We start from the raw sequence: 23,437 nt of genomic DNA on the forward strand, positions 1-23,437 counted from the left end.
GGTTGGATCTTCTTCCTGTCCACCACTCACTGCATTGGCTACACTTCCTTGTCACCAGCCCCACTCAAAATTAATAATTTCCTACTCCTTGTTTCTCATGCTCCAGGAAAAGATGGTTCTGTAGGAAAAAATAAAGTCTGGCAAGCTTTGGGCTGAGCCTGGGCCATGTGACTTCTGTAACACTGGGTAGGCAGGCTAAGATTTAAACCCATGTATAATTGTACTTCATGTAAGGGATTACAATGACGTATTGATGTAGCTTATTAAGATGTGAATCTTCTTTAGAGGAGAGGGTCCGAATAATCTTGTCCAGACTACTGTAAGTGCTGACAGACTGTATTGAATATGGAATTAAAACCTTCTTGGTGTTAAAAAACCATAAATTAAAGGGATCGAGGATGTGGGTGACCTCCCTGCTTCCTGGCATGAACACCTCATAACTCTAGCACTGGTAAGAGGGAGTAGGGATAGGCAGACCCTTGTGGCTCTTTGGCCAGACAGTCTAGGTCAGTGAGCTGTGGGTTCCGGGAGAGACTGTCGGAAAAGCAGATAAAATGAAAAGCAGTAGAGGAAGACATCCTGAATTTGACCTCTGACCTCCACATCCATGTACACATATGAGCACATATACCCACATGACTTGACATGACATGACATGACACACACATGCATGAACTTAACGTGAGGACAGTAAAAATCAGGCATCAATGTCAGATAGAGAATAGAGTCAAATTCAAAATGAAAAAAAAACAAAAAAAAGAAAGAAAGAATAGAAAAGAAGAAAGAAAAAATGACAGACAAAAAGCTAGAAAGCCAGTTCTGAAGTTTAATTTTTTTTTTTAGGTAGGAAAAAATAACAAAACAAAAATAATTTTAAAAATACATTATTTTTGATCAAATAACTAAAGTGTAGTTGACATTGAAATGGGTAGAATAGATAATACTCTAAACGTTTTTTCTCTTTCTTAAAGAAAAGGCAGGGTTGGGGGAGGCTATTTTCACATCAAATGGAGATGAAGAGAATCCAGCTCTGAGAGGGTGACATTAGGCACTGCTGCGCTGTAAATTCCAGAACTGTAGGCTTCTGTTCTCTTCAGTAGTATGATGAAGCTGGTAGGTGACCGTGGCTATCTTTTGAAGTTGAGAAGGCAGCTTAGAAATTCAACACAGCCAGGCTTCCATATCCCAAGTCCAAGCCCAGTGTCCCTTCCGTGACATGTAACAGGAGCTCCAGGAAGACCACAATTGGGGTACATTGACTGGTCATTTAGTTGTTATTGTCTTGGGCCCAAGGATTGCTATGGAAAAATGTTTGTTTTTCAGTTTATGCCTGTGCAAGCACCAAGCGAGGAAGAAAAGAGGGATCCTCTCCTTTTTGCCAGTAGAGTCCGGAATTTAATGGCAGAGTAAGTATGTCCTGGAGATTCCAACTGATAATGAAAAATAATGATAAACATCATTTAATATAGCTTAACACCGCCACACCCCCTGTGGTTCTCATTTGCCAACTCATATGATAAGTAAAATTAGGTATGCTAAGGGGCACAGGTAGTGAAACAATCTACAGATGCTTCCCAGGTGCCGCCTCAAACCGAGAAAAGTGTGTCTCTGGTTCAAAGAGTAGCTAGTGTCTTCCACAGGTGCTTCCACAGCAGCACCTTGGGGTGGTTTCAGTCACTCTTTCTGAGGCCGCTTTTCTTACTCCCTGGGCTGTCCGAGGCCGGTGTTTCAAAGGTATTAATGATTATAGCATCCAAAGGAAGAGGCTTGCTTGTAGAAGGATGCACAGAAAAGGAAAACAGTTGCACCCATGAAAGGTTGGCTGGAACAGCATTTAGAAACTGTGCTACAGGGCTGGAGAGATGGCTCAGTGGTTAAGACCACTGTCTGTTCTAATAGAGGTCCTGAGTTCAATTTCCAGCAATCACATGGTGGCTCACAACCATCTGTAATGAGATCTGATGTCCTCTTCTCATGTGTCTGAAGACAGCAACAGTGTACTCACATACATAAAATAAATAAATCTTTAAAAAAGGAAGGAAGGAAGGAAGGAAGGAAGGAAGGAAGGAAGGAAGGAAGGCGGGAGGGAGGGAGGGAGGGAGGGAGGAAGGAAGGAAGGAAGGAAGGAAAGAAAGAAAGAAAGAAAGAAAGAAAGAAAGAAAGAAAGAAAGAAAGAAAGAAAAGAAACTGCACAACAGATGGTGAATATTTTCTGCACTTAAGGGAGTTTTAACTGGCCAGTATTTTGTTTAGATAAATCACCCAGCCTGTAAGAAGAGAATGTATTACGCTGTGTGACCACCCAGGCAGCCTCAGGGCCCTCTGGGGTATTCCCTTTCCCAGGTGCCACCTCCTTCTGTGAGCCCCACAAGGAGGTTTGGGGCTAATAGACACACAGATCCCCCTCCCCCCAGCTTTATTAAGAACCCAACAGAAACTCAGAATTTGACTTTGTCCTGGCTAGTTCTATATCAGTGTGACACAAGCCAGAATCATTTGAGAAAAAGGATTCTCAATTGAGAAAATGCTTCCCTGCAATTTGCCCATAGACAAGTCTGATTTTTTGAGGTTATAATAGCTCATAATTTTCTCCTTCCCATTCGTCCCTCCAAATCCTCCCATATAATCTCTCTCTCTCTCTCTCTCTCTCTCTCTCTCTCTCTCTCTCTCTCTCCCTCCCTCCCTCCCTCCCTCCCTCTCTCTCTCTTTCTTTCTTTCTTTTTTTCTTTCTCTCAAATTTATGACTTCTTTCATTAATTGTTGTTGTTGGTGGTGATGTGTGTGTGTGTGTGTGTGTGTGTGTAAGTACATAATACAGATACTCAGTCTGAATAATGTTACTTGTATGTATGTTTTCAGGGCTGAGCATTTGGTATTGGAGAACCAATTGGTGCGTTCTTCCCTGGGGAAGACTGTCCCTCCTTTCAGCATCCCTTAGTTTTTAGCGAATTTTCTCAATTACTGATTGATGTGAGAGGGTTCTGCTCACAGTGGCTGGTTTTACCTCTGGGTTGGTGATTCTGGGAGCTGTAAGAAAACAGGCTGAGCAAGCCATGAGGAGCAAGCCAGAAAGCAGTACTCCTCTGTGGTACTTGCATCAGCATCTGTCTTCAGGTTCCTTTCCTACTTGAGTTCTTGTCCTGACTTCCTTCAGTGACAGACTGTTACCTGGAAATATAAGTGAAATAAACCCTTTCTTCTCCAACTTTTGTTCATGATGTTTTATCACAACAATGGAAACACTAAGTCCAGATTTTATATCCCCCCTCCCACATAAAAAGTGTGTTACTTCACAGCAAAATAAATTAGTTTTCAAAATAGGATAAGTGTTTATGGAAACATTTTTGCTATTGAGAATACGTGGGTGTGCACATTTTATTTAGTTTCTAAACCAGCTACAAATTTTGTTTTGTTTTTTTCCCATAATGTAAGAGCAAATTTTATAACTATATGTCAGTTGATGTCTAAAAATGAAGAAATAAATATTAGAACCAGAAAGAATTTGTATCATATATCTCGATTTTCCAAAGTATACCTAAAAACAAAGAAGAGATTTATTTAAAATCAGCTCTTTTCCTGCATGGTGAGCGGGGTGAGTGATGGCTTCTCAGAAAGAGTGAGAGAACTGGTCACCCCGCCCTGAGCTCCTTGTCCTCATATATAAAATGGATATTAAAATTACTGCTTTGTCTTCCATGCGGTTTTTATTATAATGAGACACAAGTGGGGAAATAGACGATAAAACCACCTGAAAACGTGCCAGTTTGTGCCAGCTCTCAGGAGGCTGAGCCTGGAGTGCACGCTGAGACCTGTGTTACAGTATAAAACTCAGAAAGCAATGATGGGTACAGTGCAGGCTCTTCCCACCGAGTGCCGTGTAGGCCCTTAAATCACATCATCTAGCTTTGTGCTAACGGCAGCCCTGAGCTGAGGAAGGCAACAGACCCAGTTACTGAGCTGTTTTTCCCAAATTCATATGAGTGACAGTGTGGGACTCAAGCCTATATTTCCCATCACCAGCCTCCACACCACTATTATTCTGTATGATTTATGACACTACTAATAGTGTATTGCATTTCTGGTTAGAACGCAAAATACAAATTTTCGGCTCTACAGACAGACAGAAGGTACTTCAGTGGGCAGTGGGTGAGACTGGAAAGTAAAAAACAGATGAGGAGAATCTGAGGGCTTATTCACTTCTCTCCAGGCACTCTGGCCTGCTCACCAGCTCAAGGGTAGTGGAAAACCATGAGCATTTCATTGAACGTTTTTGTTTGTTTGTTTGTTTTGTTTTTGTTTGTTTGTTTGTTTGTTTGTTTTACTGCTTGTAGAGCTTTGGAAATACCAGTCACGGATCACACGTATGAAGACTGCAGGCTGATGATCTCAGCAGGGCAGCTCACGTTACCGATGGAGGCTGGGCTGGTAGAATTCTCTAAGATTAGCCGGAAACTGAAGTAAGTGTATTTTTAAATCACTAAACCCTCATAAATGTTCAATGAGTGGGAAATTCCATCTCTGCTTTCTCTCACTTTATTATTGTTCAGATCTGGTTCTATGGGAGAGGGGAGCTCTAGTTTTTTGGGGATGCTTAGCAGGAAAGCCAGAATGGTGAATTTATGTTCTACTTTTTAAATCTATTTTTGTTTTATCAAGACTACTTGACACAGTGGTGTCTGTATGAGCTACTCATGGTAAGAAGCAAGAGTTATCCATATGTAGGTACATATAAATCACCCTGGTGCCCTAGAGCAGCTGGTGAATTCAGACCTGCTTACAAGAGGGTCTGTACCATGGATGGCACTGGCATGCAATGCTCAGAACATCATATGGGGAAAACTGACCCAGACAACTCTATTACTTAAAATACCTGCACTATGTCTGCCTTTTTAATAGGTATGTGTGTGTGCATACACACACACACACACACACACACACACACACACACACTTGTGTATACATTCATGCCACAATCCCTATGTAGAGGTCAGAAGACAACTTCCAAACTCAGTTGTGTCTTTCCACCATGATTTCCATGACAGAGAAGAAATTCAGTTCAGTGGACTTAATAGCAAGCACCTTTTCCTGATGAGTCATGTGGGCAACAGCCTTCCTGCCTTCACATACTGTTGTTGTTGTTGTTGGGGGAAAAACTTCCCCTTGTTTGTTTGTTTGTTTGTGATCTAATTTGGATCATCTGGTGTAAGTAATTTGGCTATTCGGTGTAAGAGTTGACCTTCACACCCGTCTTCAGAATTAATTCACTTCTTATCCTTACTGGAATTTACAGAATTTATTGACCCCAATATCTTATTATTCTCACTTTTAAGAGGAAGTGTGTATAGTTTAGTGAACGACCCCGTTGTACCATTTTGTGAACTATGAATGTCAGCCTGAAAGCTTTTTGAAGGAAATACTTATAATTTCTTTCATAAGAACTCGATAAGCAATGGTTGACTTTCCAGATCACATTGGGTTAAAAATTCACGGATTACTTCCTGTCCCCGACTCTGCTCTAGTGACCTTTCTTTCCTCCCAATACTTGAGGGTTTTGTCACTTATACCGACACACTTTTTAAAATTAAATGCTTTCATATGTGTTTGATATGTCCTCTCAAATGCTTACTCACTTCCGTTTTAAATTTAACATAAAATAGTTTCCCTTCCACAAATTGATAAAGTAACTCTCATTAACGGTCTGTGTGAGTTAGAACTAATAACGTGCACTTATAATTCTTTCTCTAGGTTAGACTGGGATGGCATCCGGAAGCACTTGGATGAGTATGCATCTATTGCAAGCTCCTCCAAGGGGGGCAGAATTGGAATCGAGGAGTTTGCAGAATACTTGAAGCTGCCTGTGTCCGATATCCTGAGACAACTTTTTGCACTCTTTGACAGGGTACGTTCAGCTTTTTCTCTAACGTTTTACTCGGCCAGTTCCTACAGAGTGCAAGGCAGATGAACTTACAGGTCAGTGTGAGAAGAACCAATGTAGTTTAATGTCATGAATTGATCTTCCCCCTAGTATGGACAATAAATACAGTTGGGAATATATGTAGTGCAACATCAATTGGTGTAAATTAGTTTAGGTATCTTTTCAGCAGTAAAAGCTGACTGTATAGTTACATCTGCAGTGTAGCATTGGAAGTGTTTATGTAATTGGGAAGACCTTTTAAAAGTATGTAGAACTAGAAAGTTGGAGACATGGTATTATCCTGAACATTTCTGGGCTGCCTCCGAAATGCAGGAAGAGCAAATGGGTTTTATTTTTGTATGAAATTGCCTGACAGCATTCAAATGAAGTCTCCATCGTCCTAAAATGTAGGTGTGTGCAATGGGTTAACCAGCTCGTTAATCAAGTTTCTTCAGGAAAAAAACCAGAAATTAAGATTTCAAATTTCCTTTAAAAATTCATTTTAGTAGATGAAGTATTAATGTGAACTCTTTTGCCTATAGTTAACACATGTGTAGAAGCCTGTAGCAATTAAGACAGACTAGTCTTAAAATAGTCTAAAAATATACAATAATTCTCTTGCAACTATTCATTTGTAGCTGAGCCTGCCTCCACCTCTAATCCCCTTTAACCATTAATCTGCTGTCCATTCCAGTCATTATGCATATTGAAGATGCCATATAAATGGATTTATATAGGATTAAAGTCCTAATTCAGCCATTGTGTTGACTGTATCAATAAGTTGTTCCCGTTATTTCTCAATTGAGGAGGATTTGCCTTGTGTCCAATTGGGGCCGTTTAAACATGGCCTTCTACTTCAGGGCTCCATGGTTCATACCCTTACTGATTGTTCTCTGGACTTTAAATGGCATCACCAACCCTCATTTGTTTACAGCTAGTTTGTCCTTTTGTAGTTCAACTGGGAGAGGGCTTAAAGGGTACCTCCTCCCTCTTGCTTAATTCTAGAATCCTCAGTTATCTATCAAAAAGATGTATTTCAACGAAATCATGCTGATGACAGGCAGAGCAAGCTTCCTGAGTCCTAGCTCTCTCTCCTCTCCTTGTCTCCAGCATGCTCATCTTCCTAGTGGTTTGTTTTGTGATCTCATAGAGTCAACTAGTCTTTAATATGATACGGGTTGGTCACCAGCCTTTTTCTGTATGTAGTCCCTGTGCGTCTCTTCTGGGATTGCTACAGCATTCAAATAACATGCCCACTTACATGAAATAGCATAATGTCATGGTGTGCTTAAAGCACAATGGTAACTTTCGGTGAGGAAGAAAATTTATCAGCTGCAGCTATGCAAATTGGTAAAGTAGAGGTGCTTTCAACTTTATAGCCACTGTTTTTCTGTTACATTTAAAAACTTATTTTTCTCTCATACAATAATGCCCCAACTGTAGCCTCTTATCCCCCGACTCTCTTCTCCCCAAGATCTGCTCCTCCCCCTCCTTTCTCTTCCAAAAAGAGCAGGCCTCCCAGTGATATCAACTAAACACAGCATAACAGAATACAATAAGACTAGGTACAAACCCTCATATCAAGACTAGATGGAGCAAACCAGTTGAAGGGAAAGGATCACAAGAGTAAGCAAAAGACTCAGAGACACCCAGTCTCCCATTATTAGGAGTCCCACAAAAACCCCAAACTAAACAACCACCACATGTATGCAGAGACCTAGTGCAAGCCTATGCAGGCTCCATGGTTGCTGCTTCCGTCTCTGTGAGTCTTTGTGAGCCCTGCTGAGTTGATTCTGTGGGCCATAGTTTCTGCTGTTATTGACCCCTCTGGTTCCTATAATCCTTCCTCCCTCTCTTCTGTGGGATTCCCCAAGCCACGTAATGTTTGAGTGTGGCTCTATGCTGTTCTCAGCAGCATAGCAGAATATTGTTAGGAATCATTTCATTGACACGTGTGTGTGTGTGTGTGTGTGTGTGTGTATGCGTATGTGTGTGTAGTCATGGGGCTCTGGCTCCCTCTCGTGGCATGGGCCTCACGTTAGACCAGTCATTGGTTGGCCACTCTCACAAGCTCTGAGCCTCTGTGACATTTCTATAGCCACTTTCTTGTACTGGGTCTCAAAACCCACACAAGTGGCTTCCAATGAAGTTTCTTTAGTTGACATGCTGACAGGAAGGGATATGGCAGCACCAACATCCAAACAAGGAGAGGTGAGGAAACAGGAAGGATATGAAACGGGCAAATGGGGGCCATTGCAGCACACCTTTAACCTTCTCAGGATCCCCTCATCAGCATTAACTAGTATTTGTAGAACTTGCCCTGTACTTCGGGTGTCAAACTACCATAGCTGGCAGTTACAGGAATGTTCCAGCTTCTGATTGGTGACACCTGCCAACAATGGTGTTTCTACGTCACATTTAAACACAGGAAGATTTGGGAGTGAGAAAGGGAGCTAGCAGCAGGGATTATGATAATCGGCCAGTCAGACAGATTGTGTCACTCTGACTGAGAGAAGGCAGTTGGCTCTAGGCACAGTGATACCGGTGAGAACTGCAGCCTATTTTACCAAGTACCTTTCTCCATGGACTATTTCAATAAGTTTTGTGTTTATTATTATGTTTTCTGTTTTATAAGACTTGGCGTTCGTTTCATTCTGTGGTGTGGAATGCACGGTCTCACTAGTGTAAACATAAGGTCTTCCTCCTTGGCTCCTTAGGCAGTGTATGCATTTGATTTGATCCTGCCTGTTCATGGATTCTGCATGTGCATTTGTGTTGTTTACCCTGACTGAACAGTGTAATGTGATCATTTCCTGGTTAGCCTACCTGCCTCTGCTTTGTAAAACAGTCCCACCCTCCTTCTCGAGGTCTCTCTTGGTGCTGCAGGCACTGATTTCTGATCTGCTCTGGTTGATTTGAGGTCTCACTTTTAGATGATGTACTGGCTGGTTTTTTTGTGTCTACTTGACACAAGCTGGAGGTATCACAGAGAAAGGAGCTTCAGTTGAGAAAAGGTTTTCATGAGATCTAGCTGTAAGGCATTTTCTCAATTAGTGATCAAGGAGGGAGGGCCCCTTGTGGGTGGTATCATCCCTGGGCTGGTAGTCTTGGGTTCTATAAGAAAGCAAGCTGAGCAAGCCAGGGGAAGCAAACCAGTAAGTAACATCCCTCCATGGCCTCTGCATCAGCTCCTGCTTCCTGACCTGCTTGAGTTCCAGTCCTGAGTTCCTCTGGTGATGAACAGCAATGTGGAAGTGTAAGCTGAATAAACCCTTTCCTCTCCAACTTGCTTCTTGGTCATGATGTTTGTGCAAGAAAAGAAACCCTGACTAAGACAGACATTAAAGTTAATTATATGTAAAAACTCACTAGGACGTGAGTGATTTTGGAAATCTATAAATCAGTGAAATGTTCATGACACAATTTAGTGAAAAAATTAATTCAAAGTGTCAGCTTACACAGGATGATCTCAATTCTATACTAAAACATAAAATAAAATCAAGGGAGGTTCCATAATTTGAGCCACATACAGGATTAAAATGGACATAAAGAAACGTCCATGTAGTGACAGGACTGCGTAGCTTCAGCCTTGTGCCCAGCGACGCTATGAGATGAGGGACTTTTACATTTGTTTTCCCTAAAAATATACGGAGAAGAGTTTTCCTATACAGATGTCTTGAAAAAGGAGACGGGGACATGAAAGGCTGGGCCAGGGTTCGTCTGGTAGATGACGTGTACACGGAGCTACAGACTAAATCAGGAATAGCACAGGTGCAGCTCTCTCAGTACCAGAGCTGGGGAAAGAATTCATAGAAACACAGTTTATTTCACCTTTCCAGCTATAAATCTTTGTTCCCTGTACTTGGCTTTTCATATAGACCAGGAGCTGGTCTTCTGCCTGCCACATATTGGAAAAGAAAATAGCGTAGAAAATTAATGACTAATGTACTAAATATTCTCTGTCTGTCTGTCTGTCTGCCTGTCTGTCCATCTGCTCACTCCCATCTGTCTCTGCTCTTCTCCTGAGTTTTTCATGCAGCTGCACGTCTGTACCTGTGAAGATTTTCTTTGTTAAGCACTGAGTTACATAATTGTCACCACACCTTGCGCACACACTCACACATGTCAGGCCTGTTTTATCAGTCACATGAGAAAGGATTGAGCTGGGACTGAGGAGGAGAGCAAGGAGATACAGCAACTTCAGGTGTATTGCTCTAAGGAGCTACTGGAGTAATTCCAGTGCTTAATGGGGGCTGGGTGTTCCTATTGATCTTATAGGAGCTGTGCATTCTTGTGGGGAAAACGCCCACCACTCCTCCCTATGGGCACTTTCCCTCTTTTCCTTTCTCTATTGCTTTACTCTTCCTTCTACCTACATTCCTAGCCAATCTACCAAAGCATAATTATTTCTACTGATTTGTCCTAAAAATGCTATTACTGGTGTGTTCCATTAGCTACTCAGATACTTGACTGTAGACAACATAAAGGTTCCAAATGTGACAAGCCATTGTTTACTAGTTTGGGGTAATTTCCTTTGGCAAGATCCTGTCTCTTTGAGAGACAAAAGCAAAGGACTCTTTTTGTATTTGGGCTTAATTTTGCTTGTTTATACTTATATTTACTGAATTCTTCATATCAAAGACTAATTGGGAAATTTGTTGAGTGTTCAGATAAGTCAGAGTCAATGGTTTAGAACAAAGACCTCTCTATATTGTATAGAAACAATTCAAACTAAGTGCTAAATTATTTGTCAGCACATTTGAAGGAACTTTAGAGCATTTAATGAAGTCAAGAAATAATACCACCTAATCAGGAGCAGTTATGGGGCAGACATTTCTATAGATACAACAGTGTCTTGCCAGGACCATAATGACAGTGTTCACTTCATCCTCTACAAGCCCCTTGTTAATCTCCTCATAGAGTTTAAGTTCCTTCCTTCCTTCCTTCCTTCCTTCCTTCCTTCCTTCCTTCCTTCCTTTTTTCCTTCCTTCCTTTTTTCCTTCCTTCCTTTTTTCCTTCCTTCCTTCCTTCCTTCCTTCCTTCCTTTTTTCCTTCCTTTCTTCCTCCCTTTCTTCCTCCCTTCCTCCCTTCCTCCCTCCCTCTCTTCCTTCCTTCCTTCCTTCCTTCCTTCCTTCCTTCCCTCCTTCCTTCCCTCCCTCCCTCCCTCCCTCCCTCCCTCCCTCCCTCCCTCCCTCCCTTCCTTATTCTCTTCCTCCCCTCACCTCTCTCCTCTCTCTTCCTCCCTCCCTCCTTCCTTCCTTACTTTTTCTCTCCCTCCCTCACCTCCTCCCTCTCTCTCTTCCTCCCTCCCTCCTTCCCCTCTTTTTAAATGTCAGGGTGTTTTTTTGCTTGCATGTATGTCCTTGTTCCACTTGTATATTGCATTCACCCAGAGGCAAGAAGAGGGCACAGATCCCCAAGAGCAAAAGCTGAACCACTTTGCAGGTGCTAGGAATTAAACCAGTGTTCTCTAGAAGAGCAGCCAGTGCTTTCGACCTCTGAGCCTTCCCTCCAGCCCTCATCCCTGAGTGTGAAGTAGTAGTGTATCATCTATCTTCACAGATGCACAGAAAATAAAGAGAACTTGATTTCTAGCCCCTCAGCTGTAGTCTGCCATGAGCTCAGAATCTAATTAACCAATACTGTTCTCCTCACAGACCATTGACTAGTAAGTCTTAGATGGTTACTATTTTCCTTCTTTAAACATAATTGTTAAGTGTCAGATTCCATTTCTGCTGTTTAGTACTGGGTTCTTCTGGTGGCAGCAATAAGCCCTTTGCTTAAGTATTACACAGGAAGGGATTGTGTATACTTGAGAACTCTGGCAAGCCAGCCTTTCTGGCTATTGTAAAGTTCTGTAGATCTTTTATTATTGTTTCATTCTGTGGAATGAATGTGTTTCTTTATCCCAAGCTCTTCCTGTCTGTCCTGTTCTTCGGATGAGTCCAAGTATAAGTCTTGAGTGCCAGTAATAACAAACATTCTGGCTTGCCTCTTGCTGTTAGAGGGAAGGTACTGTCATACAGGGATCTCACTCCTGATGAATGTTAAAACAGTTAGTAGGCATCTTTAATGGCTGTAGAGAGACTAGAATATTACCGTCTTTTAAATTTCCATGTCAGTTTTGAGTCAATAATGTAGTATTTGATTGTTCCTGGGAGAAGAGCTCATTTTGATTTCAAATCCAGCTATCCAGTCTTTGCTCTAGGAAATTCACTTCATAATTTACGTGGCAGTGTTAGAAAAAAAGGCTAAAACTTCTGGATGGGATAGGTGAACTTTTCTACTCAATTGTCTTGAAAGTTTGGCAGTCTTGTATGTCTGAATATTTCTTTCTAGTTCTTAGGCTGACTTAGTTTTCTCATTTCATATATAAATATGTATCTAAGCATAAGGATTAAATTCTTTTTTAAAGATTTTTTTTTTAATTTATATGAGTACACTGCAGCTGTCTTACTACAAGACAGCATCAGATCCTATTACAGATGGTTGTGAGCCACCATGTGGTTGCTTGGTATTGAACTCAGGACCTCTGGAAGAACAGTTAGTGCTCTTAACCACCAAGCTATCTCTCCAGCCCCAAGAATTAAATTCTTGGGTATCTGGGAGGTTAATATTTGGAACAGAAAGGGGCTGCAACAGTCCAGACTTCCTCACTGTAGCAAGTGAGTGATTCTGGCCTCCCCTGTGTGCAAAGAGAAGTAAAGAGCAGGTTTGGTAAAGAAAAGATTGTGTTCAACTGTTTTCATCCCCACTCTGGAAAGAGGAAGAGTCCAGCATAAAGGACAGTTTGATACAGTTTACATGGACTCCAGAAAGACTTTTGATTGCATCCAACATGGCTTTCTGATCAACAAATGATTGCCAAACTCAGAATGTCCATTCCACCTCATGTTGCAGGAGACAGAGCCATGCCTGACAGAAAGACCTTACCTTAGATGGCAACTGGGAGTCCTCAGTTGATGTAAACTCAATCCCTCTCTGTGATGGTCAAATCCTACTTAGAGGAGTAATGCATCTGGTAGGTTGTAGTCAGGAATACTTTTGAAAATGAGACAATGCATAAACATAGAGTTAGGAATAATAATATGTCTTTCACATTAATAGAACCAAGTTCAAGGTATGTGTGTGATAATGAGTTGTAGGTACCACAAGGAAACTGAACTCAAGAATGATGTTGCTACTGTCACTGTTGCATGACACATGAAAATCCAAATGAATTCAACTACAAGGACCTGAGACCTTTGCTATCAAATTAATTGCCCATTCTCTTCATTTTGTGGTAAGCTGCTAGGCCAAGAGAGGAAATTCTACCTCATGACCACAGAGCTGGCTAATTACACCACAGAGACGAAAAGTGTTGTGTCCTTTTTGCTGTAAACTATTCCTGTGGATTTACAAATTATGTTTAATTCAATTATTTCAAGGACACAAGTCACTGCAGTTTCCCCTCTATTGATTTACAGATTAGACAGCCATCACCATCAGCCAGTTTTAGCACACCTCCATCGGCCTCTCATGATTCCTTCTGTCATTCATTGTATAACTCTTCTATGCTTCCCTGCTAGAGCCCAGGCTGCCATTAATCTGCTGCCTGACTTGCTGGATATCTCACACAACAGGAATGTCACGACGTGTAGTTCCCTGTGTCTGGCTGTTCACATGCTTTGAGATTTGCCCATGCAGTGTGTATCAGTGATTAATTCATTTTGTTTATAGTATTTCTTTATAGCAAATATTCATTCACCAGTTGGTAGATAGTCAAGTTGTTTTTACACTCTGTGCCGAGAGAAATAATATTGCTAACAGCATTTGTGTATCATTGTTTAGCTCTTAAGTTAGGAACTCTTCCATCCTAGATTGGGACCACATTTTCCATTAGGTGTGGCCTGTTCTAACCTCCTCCTGCAGGCTTCGCCAATGGTGTTTCCTCTTGGACAGCAATTCAGGTTGTTATAAATGCTCTAGTAAGTAATCATAGAGGATTAAATGGTCCAGAAGAAGAAGAAGAAGAGACTTACTCACCTAGCAACAGCATTTTAGACTGTCATGATTATAATAAACTGTTAGCCGAACATCCTCTTTCTTTACAGTAAAGAAATAAGAGGAACTTAAGATGTAGCAAAACAACAAAACAACATATCAGATGAGGCACACTGTATATGGTACTAACTGCTACCAAGTTAATTTACAGCAGTAAAAATAAAAATAACAATAGAAATACAAATACCTAGAAAGATGGCTTCATGCTTAAAAGTACTGGCTGTTCTTCCAGAGGAACCAGGTTCGATTCCCAGAGTCCACAGGGCGGCAAGCAACTATAACTTCAGTACCAGGAGATCTGATGCTCACTTATGGTCTTCATGGAGTCTGCATGCATGAGCTACAAAGACATACATGTAAATAAAACACCCATACATGTAAAAGAAAATAAAAATAGTGATTCTTAAAGAAGAGTCATACAAAACAAAGCCCCTTTCTCTTAAAGAGGCTCCTGTGAATGAATTTAAGTCTTTGTGAGACACAGTGAGCCCTGTGAATCTCTTAAAAGGAAGGAAGTCTGTTCTGGGTACTTTTTCTCACACAGCTAAGGACTACACTTTGTCTTTTGGTGCTCATAAAAGCAGTTTCATTGTGCCCATGAGAAATAAGGCCAGTAATTGGGTCTGGCTAATAGAGACAGGACATTGAGGACATCATATCCACGATCAAATAAATAAATAAATAAATAAATAAATAAGTGTAAGTTAGTTAGTTAGTTAGTTAGTTAGTTGGGTGCCACAGCATATACCTTTAATCACAGCATTCCAGAGCTGAAGCAGGAACATTGCAATTTCTAGGCCTTCTTGGGCTCTGTGGTGATCATCAGTTGTGAGGAAGTTTGAGAGTCTGTAGCTACCATTCTCTTCCCGATGGCCAGCCAATTTGTTGTTGTAGAATTGTACAGACCCACCGTGATTTCACCTCTGTCTTCTTATGATTTTGAGCTATGGTTGGCTCTGCAGGAGCCCAGGAGGCAAACCCTGTTACACAGCAGTCCAGAATCCCTTCCAGTCCAATTCTGATTCATTGCTGTCTCAGAATTTTCACTCCTATGAACTGACTCTTGTCGCACGGTGCTGTTTGCTGCCTCTGGAGCACCCAGCATCCCCGGGCTCCCCTGTGCTTCTACTGCACTGTCCTTGTGTATCATTGCACACTTGGAGAATGACCACCTGCAGACAGGCGCATGCGTTCTCTCTTCTGCAATAGATGTTCCCTTTCCTTCGCCTCAGCGGAGTTCATCACTCTCCTTTGGCAACTGTGTTAGCTTGTAGTATAGTATAAAACACATTAATTTCATCATCTTGAACAGAGCTTACATTTTTTTAGTTTTTCTTTATCTGGAATATGTTTTTTTGTCTTTCAGGGGATTTTTTTATGAAATTTTAACACCAAATTATGATCTATGACATAATGGTTTAGTATTGATAATAGAAATGTGTAAATGGACACAAGCTTATACTTATGGTCAGTTCTTATGATCTACTTGGTTTTGAGCACAGCAGTTCTGTTTTACCTACCTTTGTATCCTAACTACCTATCCCGTGTCCCAATGTGTAAGAAGTTAGATCGAATCATTGTGAAGCAGGCAGCGAAGATAATTTTATTGTCATTTTTCAGACTTGAAACTGGAACCTTCCCGAGGTACTCAGTAATAAAATAGTGTGTGTGTGTGTGTGTCTGTTTGTGGGCTCATGCATGCGAGCATGCACACACACACAAACACATGTGCATGCATGGGCACACAAGGGCACATATAGAGGTCAGAGGTTGATGTTTATCTTTTCCTCAATTACTCTCTATTTTACTTTTTGAGACTATCAAACTCACTCATTTGGCCAGACTGGCCAGCCAGCAGGCCCAAGGATTCTATTGTCACCACCTCCCCAGACCTGTGTTACAGGGATGTGCTGTGGCACTTGGCTTTTTACATGGGTCCTAGGGTCCAAGCCGAGCTCCCTTTGTTCCCACCAGAAACGCTTTACTAACTCGGCAGTCTCCCTAGTTCTTACACAATATGATATTGTAACCATTCAGCCCTAGCTGTCTTTCTCTGAATTCACCAATAGACCTTTCACACACAGCCACCTGGAGGACTTGGATTAGACTGTAGCATATCAAAGGTAGGATGTCCCAGAGGACTGTCTGAGACCAACCTGTCATACCCTGACTGTGAGAACGCTTGTTATAATCCTATGATCGGGGCTGGAGAGAGCAATGGTGCACTCATATAAGTAAAACTCTATGATTGAATCTCGCAAATGTCACGTCGAAGAAAGCCAGGCAGAGTAGCAGGAACAGTAGAAGAACTATAACCACTAATCTTACAGAGGCAACAATGAGTGTTCTGAGCAACCATCCACTACTCATCCAGATAGCTTAGCCCAAAATGGAGAAATTCTTAAAAATATGTAGCCTATCATGACTGAATCATGAAGACTCAGAAAAGTCTTTAAAGACCTAAGGTCTTATTTCCTTTTAATGACTCAAATGAACCAGCCTCTTTTTTTTTTTAAATAAAATATATATTTGATTTGATTTGTAAGTGCGTGCGTGCGTGCGTGCATGTGTGTGTGTGGTGTGTGTGTGTGTGTGTGTGTGTGTGTGTGTTTATATGCCTACAGGGGCCAGAAAGAGGTATCCGATCCCCTGAAGCTAGAGTTGACAAGAGATTGTGAGTCACTTGATATGGGTGCTAGGAATTAAACTGAGTTCTCTGCAAGGGCAGCACATGCTCTTAATGACCCAGCCATCTCTTTAGCCCCAAGAATGTAAGTTTGGACCTAAGTCTGTAACTTCTTTACAAAGAAAGGCCAGAGACCTTATGTCACTGATGAATTCCTTCAAACATTTAAATAAGATTAACACCTAAGGCTGGAGAGCTGGCTCAGCAATCAAGAGTGTGGTCTGCAAAGGAGGAAGCCTCTTCCAACACCAACACCAGCAGCTCACAGCTGCCTGTGACTCCAGCACTGTGGGATCTATAAAGACATATGCATATATAATTTTTTTCTATAAGTATTATCCTCAAAATGATTCCAAAAGTATAATTACTGGGAAGACCTCCAGAATCAGAACTTCTCAGGGTAGCATCTGGAGACCTTGACTAAAGAAGAACCTCTTCCAAGTTTTTCTTAAGAATTGGATTCTGGAGGAAGGAATGGGAATATCTGTTTCAAATGCCCAAGAATTCTTCAATTCTACCCTTACCATATATATTCCTTGGTAAAAAAGATGTTGATTTTGAGCCAGTTATCTCTTGTGAGCAAAACTCACATCCTATTTTGGGTGCTAATAAAAGTAGGAACTCAATGCAGTCCAAACGTATGGTTTTATATTTTCTACTTAAGGTAGAATTCTAATGTGGACTATCTAGAGACATGGAAAAATAACTTCACTGAGGCCAGTGAAAACATGGCAGGTGCTAGGACCCAACGGAACTCAGCAACTTCAGTTGGAAGTGAACTGTCTTGGGTGTGGTACCCTTTCAGACTGGTACAGAAAAGCCAGTTCTTCCACAGGTGCACTACTCTGACTGTGTTGCAGCTCCCTCTAAACCATCTCCAGGATTTTAGCAGCTTCCACCCCTGCTCGAGAACCTGTAAGCATGTTTCTCGCAAAGGCGATCCTGGAAGGTGCAGATCGGGGTCTTGGAGGGGCTCTTGGAGGCCTTCTTGGAGGAGGTGGCCAGGCAAGAGCAGGCGGGGGCAACATCGGAGGGATCATTGGAGGAATTGTCAATTTTATCAGCGAGGCTGCTGCAGCTCAGTATACCCCAGAGCCGCCTCCCCGACAGCAGCATTTTACTGTCGTGGAAGCCTCAGAAAGTGAGGAAGTCAGGCGTTTTCGGCAGCAATTTACACAGCTGGCTGGACCCGACATGGAGGTGGGTGCTACTGACTTGATGAATATTCTCAACAAAGTCCTTTCTAAGCATAAGGAGCTGAAGACAGATGGCTTCAGCCTTGACACCTGCAGGAGCATTGTGTCTGTCATGGACAGTGACACCACAGGGAAACTAGGCTTTGAGGAATTTAAGTACCTGTGGAACAACATCAAGAAATGGCAGTGTGTTTTCAAGCAGTATGACAGCGACCATTCTGGCTCCCTCAGAAGATCCCAGATGCACGGAGCCATGCAGGCAGCAGGCTTCCAGCTAAATGAGCAACTTTACCTAATGATTGTCCGGAGGTATGCTGACGAAGATGGCAGTATGGATTTTAACAACTTCATCAGCTGCCTGGTTCGCCTGGATGCCATGTTTCGGGCTTTCAAGACTCTGGACCGAGATAGGGATGGCCTGATTCAGGTCTCCATCCGAGAGTGGCTGCAGCTGACCATGTATTCCTGAAATGGACGCAGAGAGGTAGAGACCCTCCCTGGATGACAGGACTGCAGAAAGCTGTGTCATATGAGCCACAGCTCATAGCCCACTCACCAGCTACCGTTTCCTGGTGGGCTCTTATAATGCCGCATATGCCTACTCTTCACTGCTTAATTAAAACTATTTTTGGACAGAAAGTGTTCTGAGTGGTTTGTAGATCAGTCATTTTGGAGCGAGGACATATAGAGATACGTATATGTGATGGGCAGGTTTTGGTTGACTTTGAAAGGTTGTTCCATCCAGGTGAATGGATTTGCATTGCTTACAATCGCTGGCTACCTCAAGAAAGCATCAGGAGGTGGGTTACTTTGCCTTTCAAAGGCTGAGAGGGAAAGGTTAGAAGTTGTCTTCTCTATTGATAGTTTACATTTCGTCCCATACTATGAAGAAGTGCACTTTGCAGAGAACTTACTTTACTGTATAGGAAAAGATTAAAATGCATCAACTTGAGCAATTTTATGTCAGGGGTATCATTTTATAAAAAATATAAAGCATCTGCCTAAGAGTCTAGAACCCTTCTTCTGTTTTCTAGTAAGACAAGCAGAGCGGTTTTGTCGTCTTGGTGTGTTTGTGACGAGTCAAAGGCCTTGAGGAATCCAAAGGTGGACCTGTTGTTCAGCGTCCTTGGCCGCCTGAATGAATCAAAATGATTATTCTTACATTTACTTCTTACAGATTCAGGCGCACCCAGGTGATGTTAGCCAGCTCTTGTCCTGTCTTGCCCTACCTCAGAGTAAGGAAAATTCTTTTGCTTATCTTTGGAAACAATGGGCAAGGGGAAAGGCGAGGGGCGGGGGGGGGGGGAGAAGAAAAGAACAAGACAAAACACATAATCAGCAGTCAATGAAGTGGAATATGAAGCCGTGTAGACAACAGATATTGCTGACTTTTATTGTTGACTTTTGAGGCCCTGGCTGCAATTTAGCACTGCAGGGAGAAGCCTTTAGAAATGAGTGACTCCCAGATGAAGTGAAATCTCTTCAGAAACCTCTCCTCCTTAAGCTCCTCAGGCCATGCTAATGAGCTGCCAAGCTGACAGTCCTAAGGGCTTTAGATTATGGCTGTCTCCCAGTGTTTTTCAAATCTGTCCCAGTCAGAACTGCCAAGCAGGAGGGTCAGCGCTGCCTCTGTTCAAGAAAGGGAGAGTAGGAATAGAGAGAACCTGCCAGCCTGCAACTGAGTTAACCCCGTCTTTCTGCTGCATAGCTCTTCATCTGGCTGGATTATTTTGGTATAAGCTATTTGTTTCAGCTGAGCAAGCAAAGCCCAGGAAGCATGTATGTTGGAGCGGACAGCACAAGAGAGGCTCTGTTGCAAGCCACTGTTCCTCCATTCCCTGCCTGTCAGTACCTTGCACTGTGCTGTGTTTAGTTCATTCCTTCCATCCTGGGGCCACTTTGGAGACTCCTTCTGGGATCAAAATGAAATTATTTTTCCTCCTTTAATTCATTTAAAAGAAAGACGTAACTATGGGAACAGAATGGTGTAGCTGGCCTCTTAGGAGGTCTAGAGCTCCTGCCAGAAAGCTCCCAGCGAGGCTGGGAGAGGTTGGCATTTGGACTGTGTGTACACCGTCACTGCCATCAAGTTGTGCTTATGAAATACCACACACATAATTCTGAACTGAGCCAAGCACACAGATCGCATCTGCTTTCTTCAAGGGACTTTTAATTGCCCTTGGTCTGATAGTCTGCTTAGACCAACCGTGGGTATATAAGCATGAAGCTGCTGCCAGCAGGCACACATTCTTATCAGCCTTACTACTGCAGAGTAAACCGAGGAAAACGTCAGACACGGGAGCAGGAGAGTAGCCAGGAAAGGGAGCAAGCTGCCAAAATCTCTGTCAGGACTCAGAATATATTTCTAATTTGATCTCCATGTTTTGATTGTAGAAAGGACAGGTAGAGCCTTTGGTTTTGTTCTAATTTTCATGATAAATGTCTTATAAACCTTGAGGCTCTCAGTGCATGCTAGAAGTGGCATGAAGCACTTCCTTCATTCCTCCAGCTAAGGGAATACCTATTTTCATGAATCGTCCCTCCTAACATGTGCGTCTGCTGTCCTCCATAGTCATAGATAATTTATCTAAAGAACCCCAGTCACCACTGTGGATACTAGAAAATTCAGTCCTAACTCTATGTTGTCCCAAGTAGACAAATCTTTGGTTACTATATAGAAGCAACAGCCAGAACACTGACTGAATTTCTTAGTTTTCATTAAATATTTTAACATTTAAAGCCACACTTTCAAGTTAGAGGAAGTATTAATTTGCAAATTAAAAAAAAAAGTACCATGTTGTTGGACATGGAAGCACATGTCTGTGATCTTTCCACTTGAAACAAAGGTCTGGGATCAGGAATTGGAGTCAAGCCTTGGCTATGTAGTTAGTGAGGTTTAGACTAGCCTTGGCTACTTGAGACCCTATCTCAATCCCTACAGCCTCTCCCCCAAAAAGTCTTCATTTCTATATGGAAAACTCTGTATAGCCTGTGAAGAAGGCGTTTGATTTATCCACTCCATTGTCTATCACTGTCTAACATTAAACAATACAAAGTAGTAAATTGAGAAAAGGGAGAACATGTAAATTATACAGTCCACACTTCTACATTCCAAAACTGTGTGTAACTTTGAAAAGTAAATGTATCTAGGTTGTATCCGCTAAATTCTATAACCTATAAAAACATAGAAAGAAAATGTATGCTGTATACCCGAGAGTGAGAAACTTCAGAACATTCTTATGTCTGTCGCCTCCAAGGTCACTTTAGGAATATATTTTAGTATTGTGAAGATTTTACATAGCAACCCTGTACTGAATGTGAGTTGATCCTTCCTGAAAATGTCATAAATTACTATTTGATACATAAAACTAAGTATACTGAGATAATTTAATTATAAGAAAAATTGGTAGTATTCTTTAAAAGGCAGTAGGAATATATACTCTCAGTCAGGATAGCCAGGTAATAGGAACACTTCCTGACTGTTTTGATAACTGAGATATAGAATGTCTTAATAATAGTGTCTCTCAGGAGTATAGTGTGTCATCATAGATGGTATCTTATTACAGACAAGTGGATTTTATTTTATGGGAATGTTTTGCATGTTATTCTGAGAACATTGGTTATCTCTCATTCACAAAGATATTATTAACTATAACGCAACAAAGAGAAAAAAATTCTTGGCAATCAGTCCTTGTAACAGGTATTCAGAATTGTAACCTTAAATGTTGCAAGACTGAAAACCAAATTTAAAAAATCTACTTCTAAATGAAAAAAAATATATACGTTAAACAAATTAAGTTCTGAAATATCCCAGAAGGACTGATGCCTGAGAATCAGGCCATTTATTCCTCCTAAGATTTTATTTTTAATGTGCATGAATGTTTTTCTCTCTGTGTGTGTGTTTGTGTGTGTGTGTTTCTATGTACCATATATGTATCATGCTTGCAGAGGCCAGAATATGGCATTCGATCTGCTTGGACTGGATTACAAATAGTTATGAGATGCCATGTGTGTGCTGGAAATCAAACTTGGGTCCTTAGCAAGAGGAGCAAGTGCTCTTAACTGCTGACTGGTCTCTCTAGGCCACTTCCTGAGATTTTAAACAGCTGATATAAGAATAACTTATCTAGACTTTCCTGGCTTCTAGAAGCCAGGGAAGCAAGTAGAAGGTGCTGGGTGACTGTACTCCCTGAGACTCCTCCCACACTCTGTGCCTTTTTGATCCTACTGACCTCCAGGGAAAGGATGAAGTCCACAGATGGAGCTCATTAAAGCTTGGCCATGATTCTTTCTGCAGTGCCTCCATGTGACTCCTTGGCGCCAAGTCTGGTCTATTCCTCAGCGCTGCTTGGCAAAGGATGTGGAGAAATGACTAGAACCTTCCATTGAAAGGTTTATTTCTTCATTTAAATGTAGCTCTGAAATAAATTTTAGGGCCAGGTGCTATTAAATTTATAATTCTTCTTGGGGAAGTTTAAACTAACACAGATTTATGGAACAATTTAAGTCACAAATTCAATTCAAAATATAAAGATTAAAAGCATATATGTTGTTATATAACTTTTTGTCCATTTTAAGATATACTTTATAAAACTGTTGCCTTTGAATGATTGCTGGTCGAACTACTTAAATTTAATTGTAGTTCTAGAAACAGTGGGCTTTATTAACTTGGAATGAAATGCATGTCTTGGTTTCATTAGTAGTTTCTACAGTTTCTTCCAGTTCTTAATTTTATTATCCTGAATTAAAAGCCTCAGTAGTATATTATTAATCAAAATAAAATAATCTCTCCAAGTGATTTCCATCTTGATTTTTCCTCGTTCACATTACTAGAAAGAAAAATTACATATTCTTCTTCAAGAAGAGTTTGAGTTTGAGTAATGTAATTATATCAATTTTAAAAAAAAAAAAAGCCCATTGAAGAATGCTTAGCCATTATTGACTAAGGAAAATGTCAGCTCCAGCACGTTTTCTTGTTCCATGAACAGTGGTTACAGGAAGGGTCTGTTACATTTTCATTTCTGCAAAAGAGTTGTGGTGCTTCACCTGGATTCCACATAGGGTCGATGGTGTAGTGAGGATTGATCTTCTACTTCTCCTGTATTGATCAGTGAGAGTTGGTTGTATAGGAACCTTATCTTTGTCGAGCAACTTGGCTATGATTCAAAACGCTCCTCAATGTCTAAGGCTCATTAAAAACCACTGTGTACGGTATGTAAAGAACGTAACTACTGATGCAGAGAAGCATATTGCACTCCTTAAGACACCGTCTTCTTTGGTGCTTCCATGGTAGTGACCTACAGATGTTCACTGTGGCAGTGACTACCTGGTGTACGAACTATCAGTTAGACACCTAAAGTAAATGAATCCAGCCAGATATAACTTACACAGCAATAAAGTTGATTTTTTTAAAAAAACAATAGTTATTCTTCAGATGTTTCTGGACAAATAGAGAAGCTGAGTGACTTTCGGTTTTGTCTTAGAAATAAATCCTAATACTTGGGGGAAATCTTAAAAACCCATGTTTCTGCCTTTTCTGGTGGGAAGGGGAAATTAAGTTATTATTCCTTTTAGTTTCCACCCTGCAGTGAGATGAAG

At 41.3% G+C, this 23,437-nt stretch overlaps 2 protein-coding genes across 3 annotated transcripts in view; both read left to right on the top strand.

Moving 5' to 3' along the window:
• The window catches only part of Lpcat2 (lysophosphatidylcholine acyltransferase 2), a 63,146-nt gene that overhangs the window by 28,192 nt on the left and 11,517 nt on the right, over window positions 1–23,437 (top strand). For both annotated transcript variants that reach the window (XM_028788218.1, XM_028788219.1), the window contains 3 exons: window positions 1,324–1,406; window positions 4,332–4,457; window positions 5,746–5,899. In XM_028788218.1, the coding sequence (XP_028644051.1) occupies window positions 1,324–1,406; window positions 4,332–4,457; window positions 5,746–5,899 (363 nt within the window). The remainder of the gene's footprint in view (window positions 1–1,323; window positions 1,407–4,331; window positions 4,458–5,745; window positions 5,900–23,437) is intronic.
• Capns2 (calpain small subunit 2) lies at window positions 17,481–18,467 on the top strand. Its single transcript, XM_028788245.1, has one exon. The coding sequence runs from the start codon at window positions 17,565–17,567 to the stop codon at window positions 18,306–18,308; it is 744 nt and encodes a 247-aa protein (XP_028644078.1). The 5' UTR covers window positions 17,481–17,564; the 3' UTR covers window positions 18,309–18,467.

This window comes from Grammomys surdaster, unplaced genomic scaffold (genome assembly GCF_004785775.1).
Source record: "Grammomys surdaster isolate TR1022 unplaced genomic scaffold, NIH_TR_1.0 125739, whole genome shotgun sequence".
In the NCBI taxonomy this organism is placed as follows: domain Eukaryota; kingdom Metazoa; phylum Chordata; class Mammalia; order Rodentia; family Muridae; genus Grammomys; species Grammomys surdaster.

Excerpts from the sequence above, each read along its gene's own strand:
- Capns2 (XM_028788245.1), top strand. The coding sequence starts at position 17,565 with ATGTTTCTCGCAAAGGCGATCCTGGAAGGTGCAGATCGGGGTCTTGGA.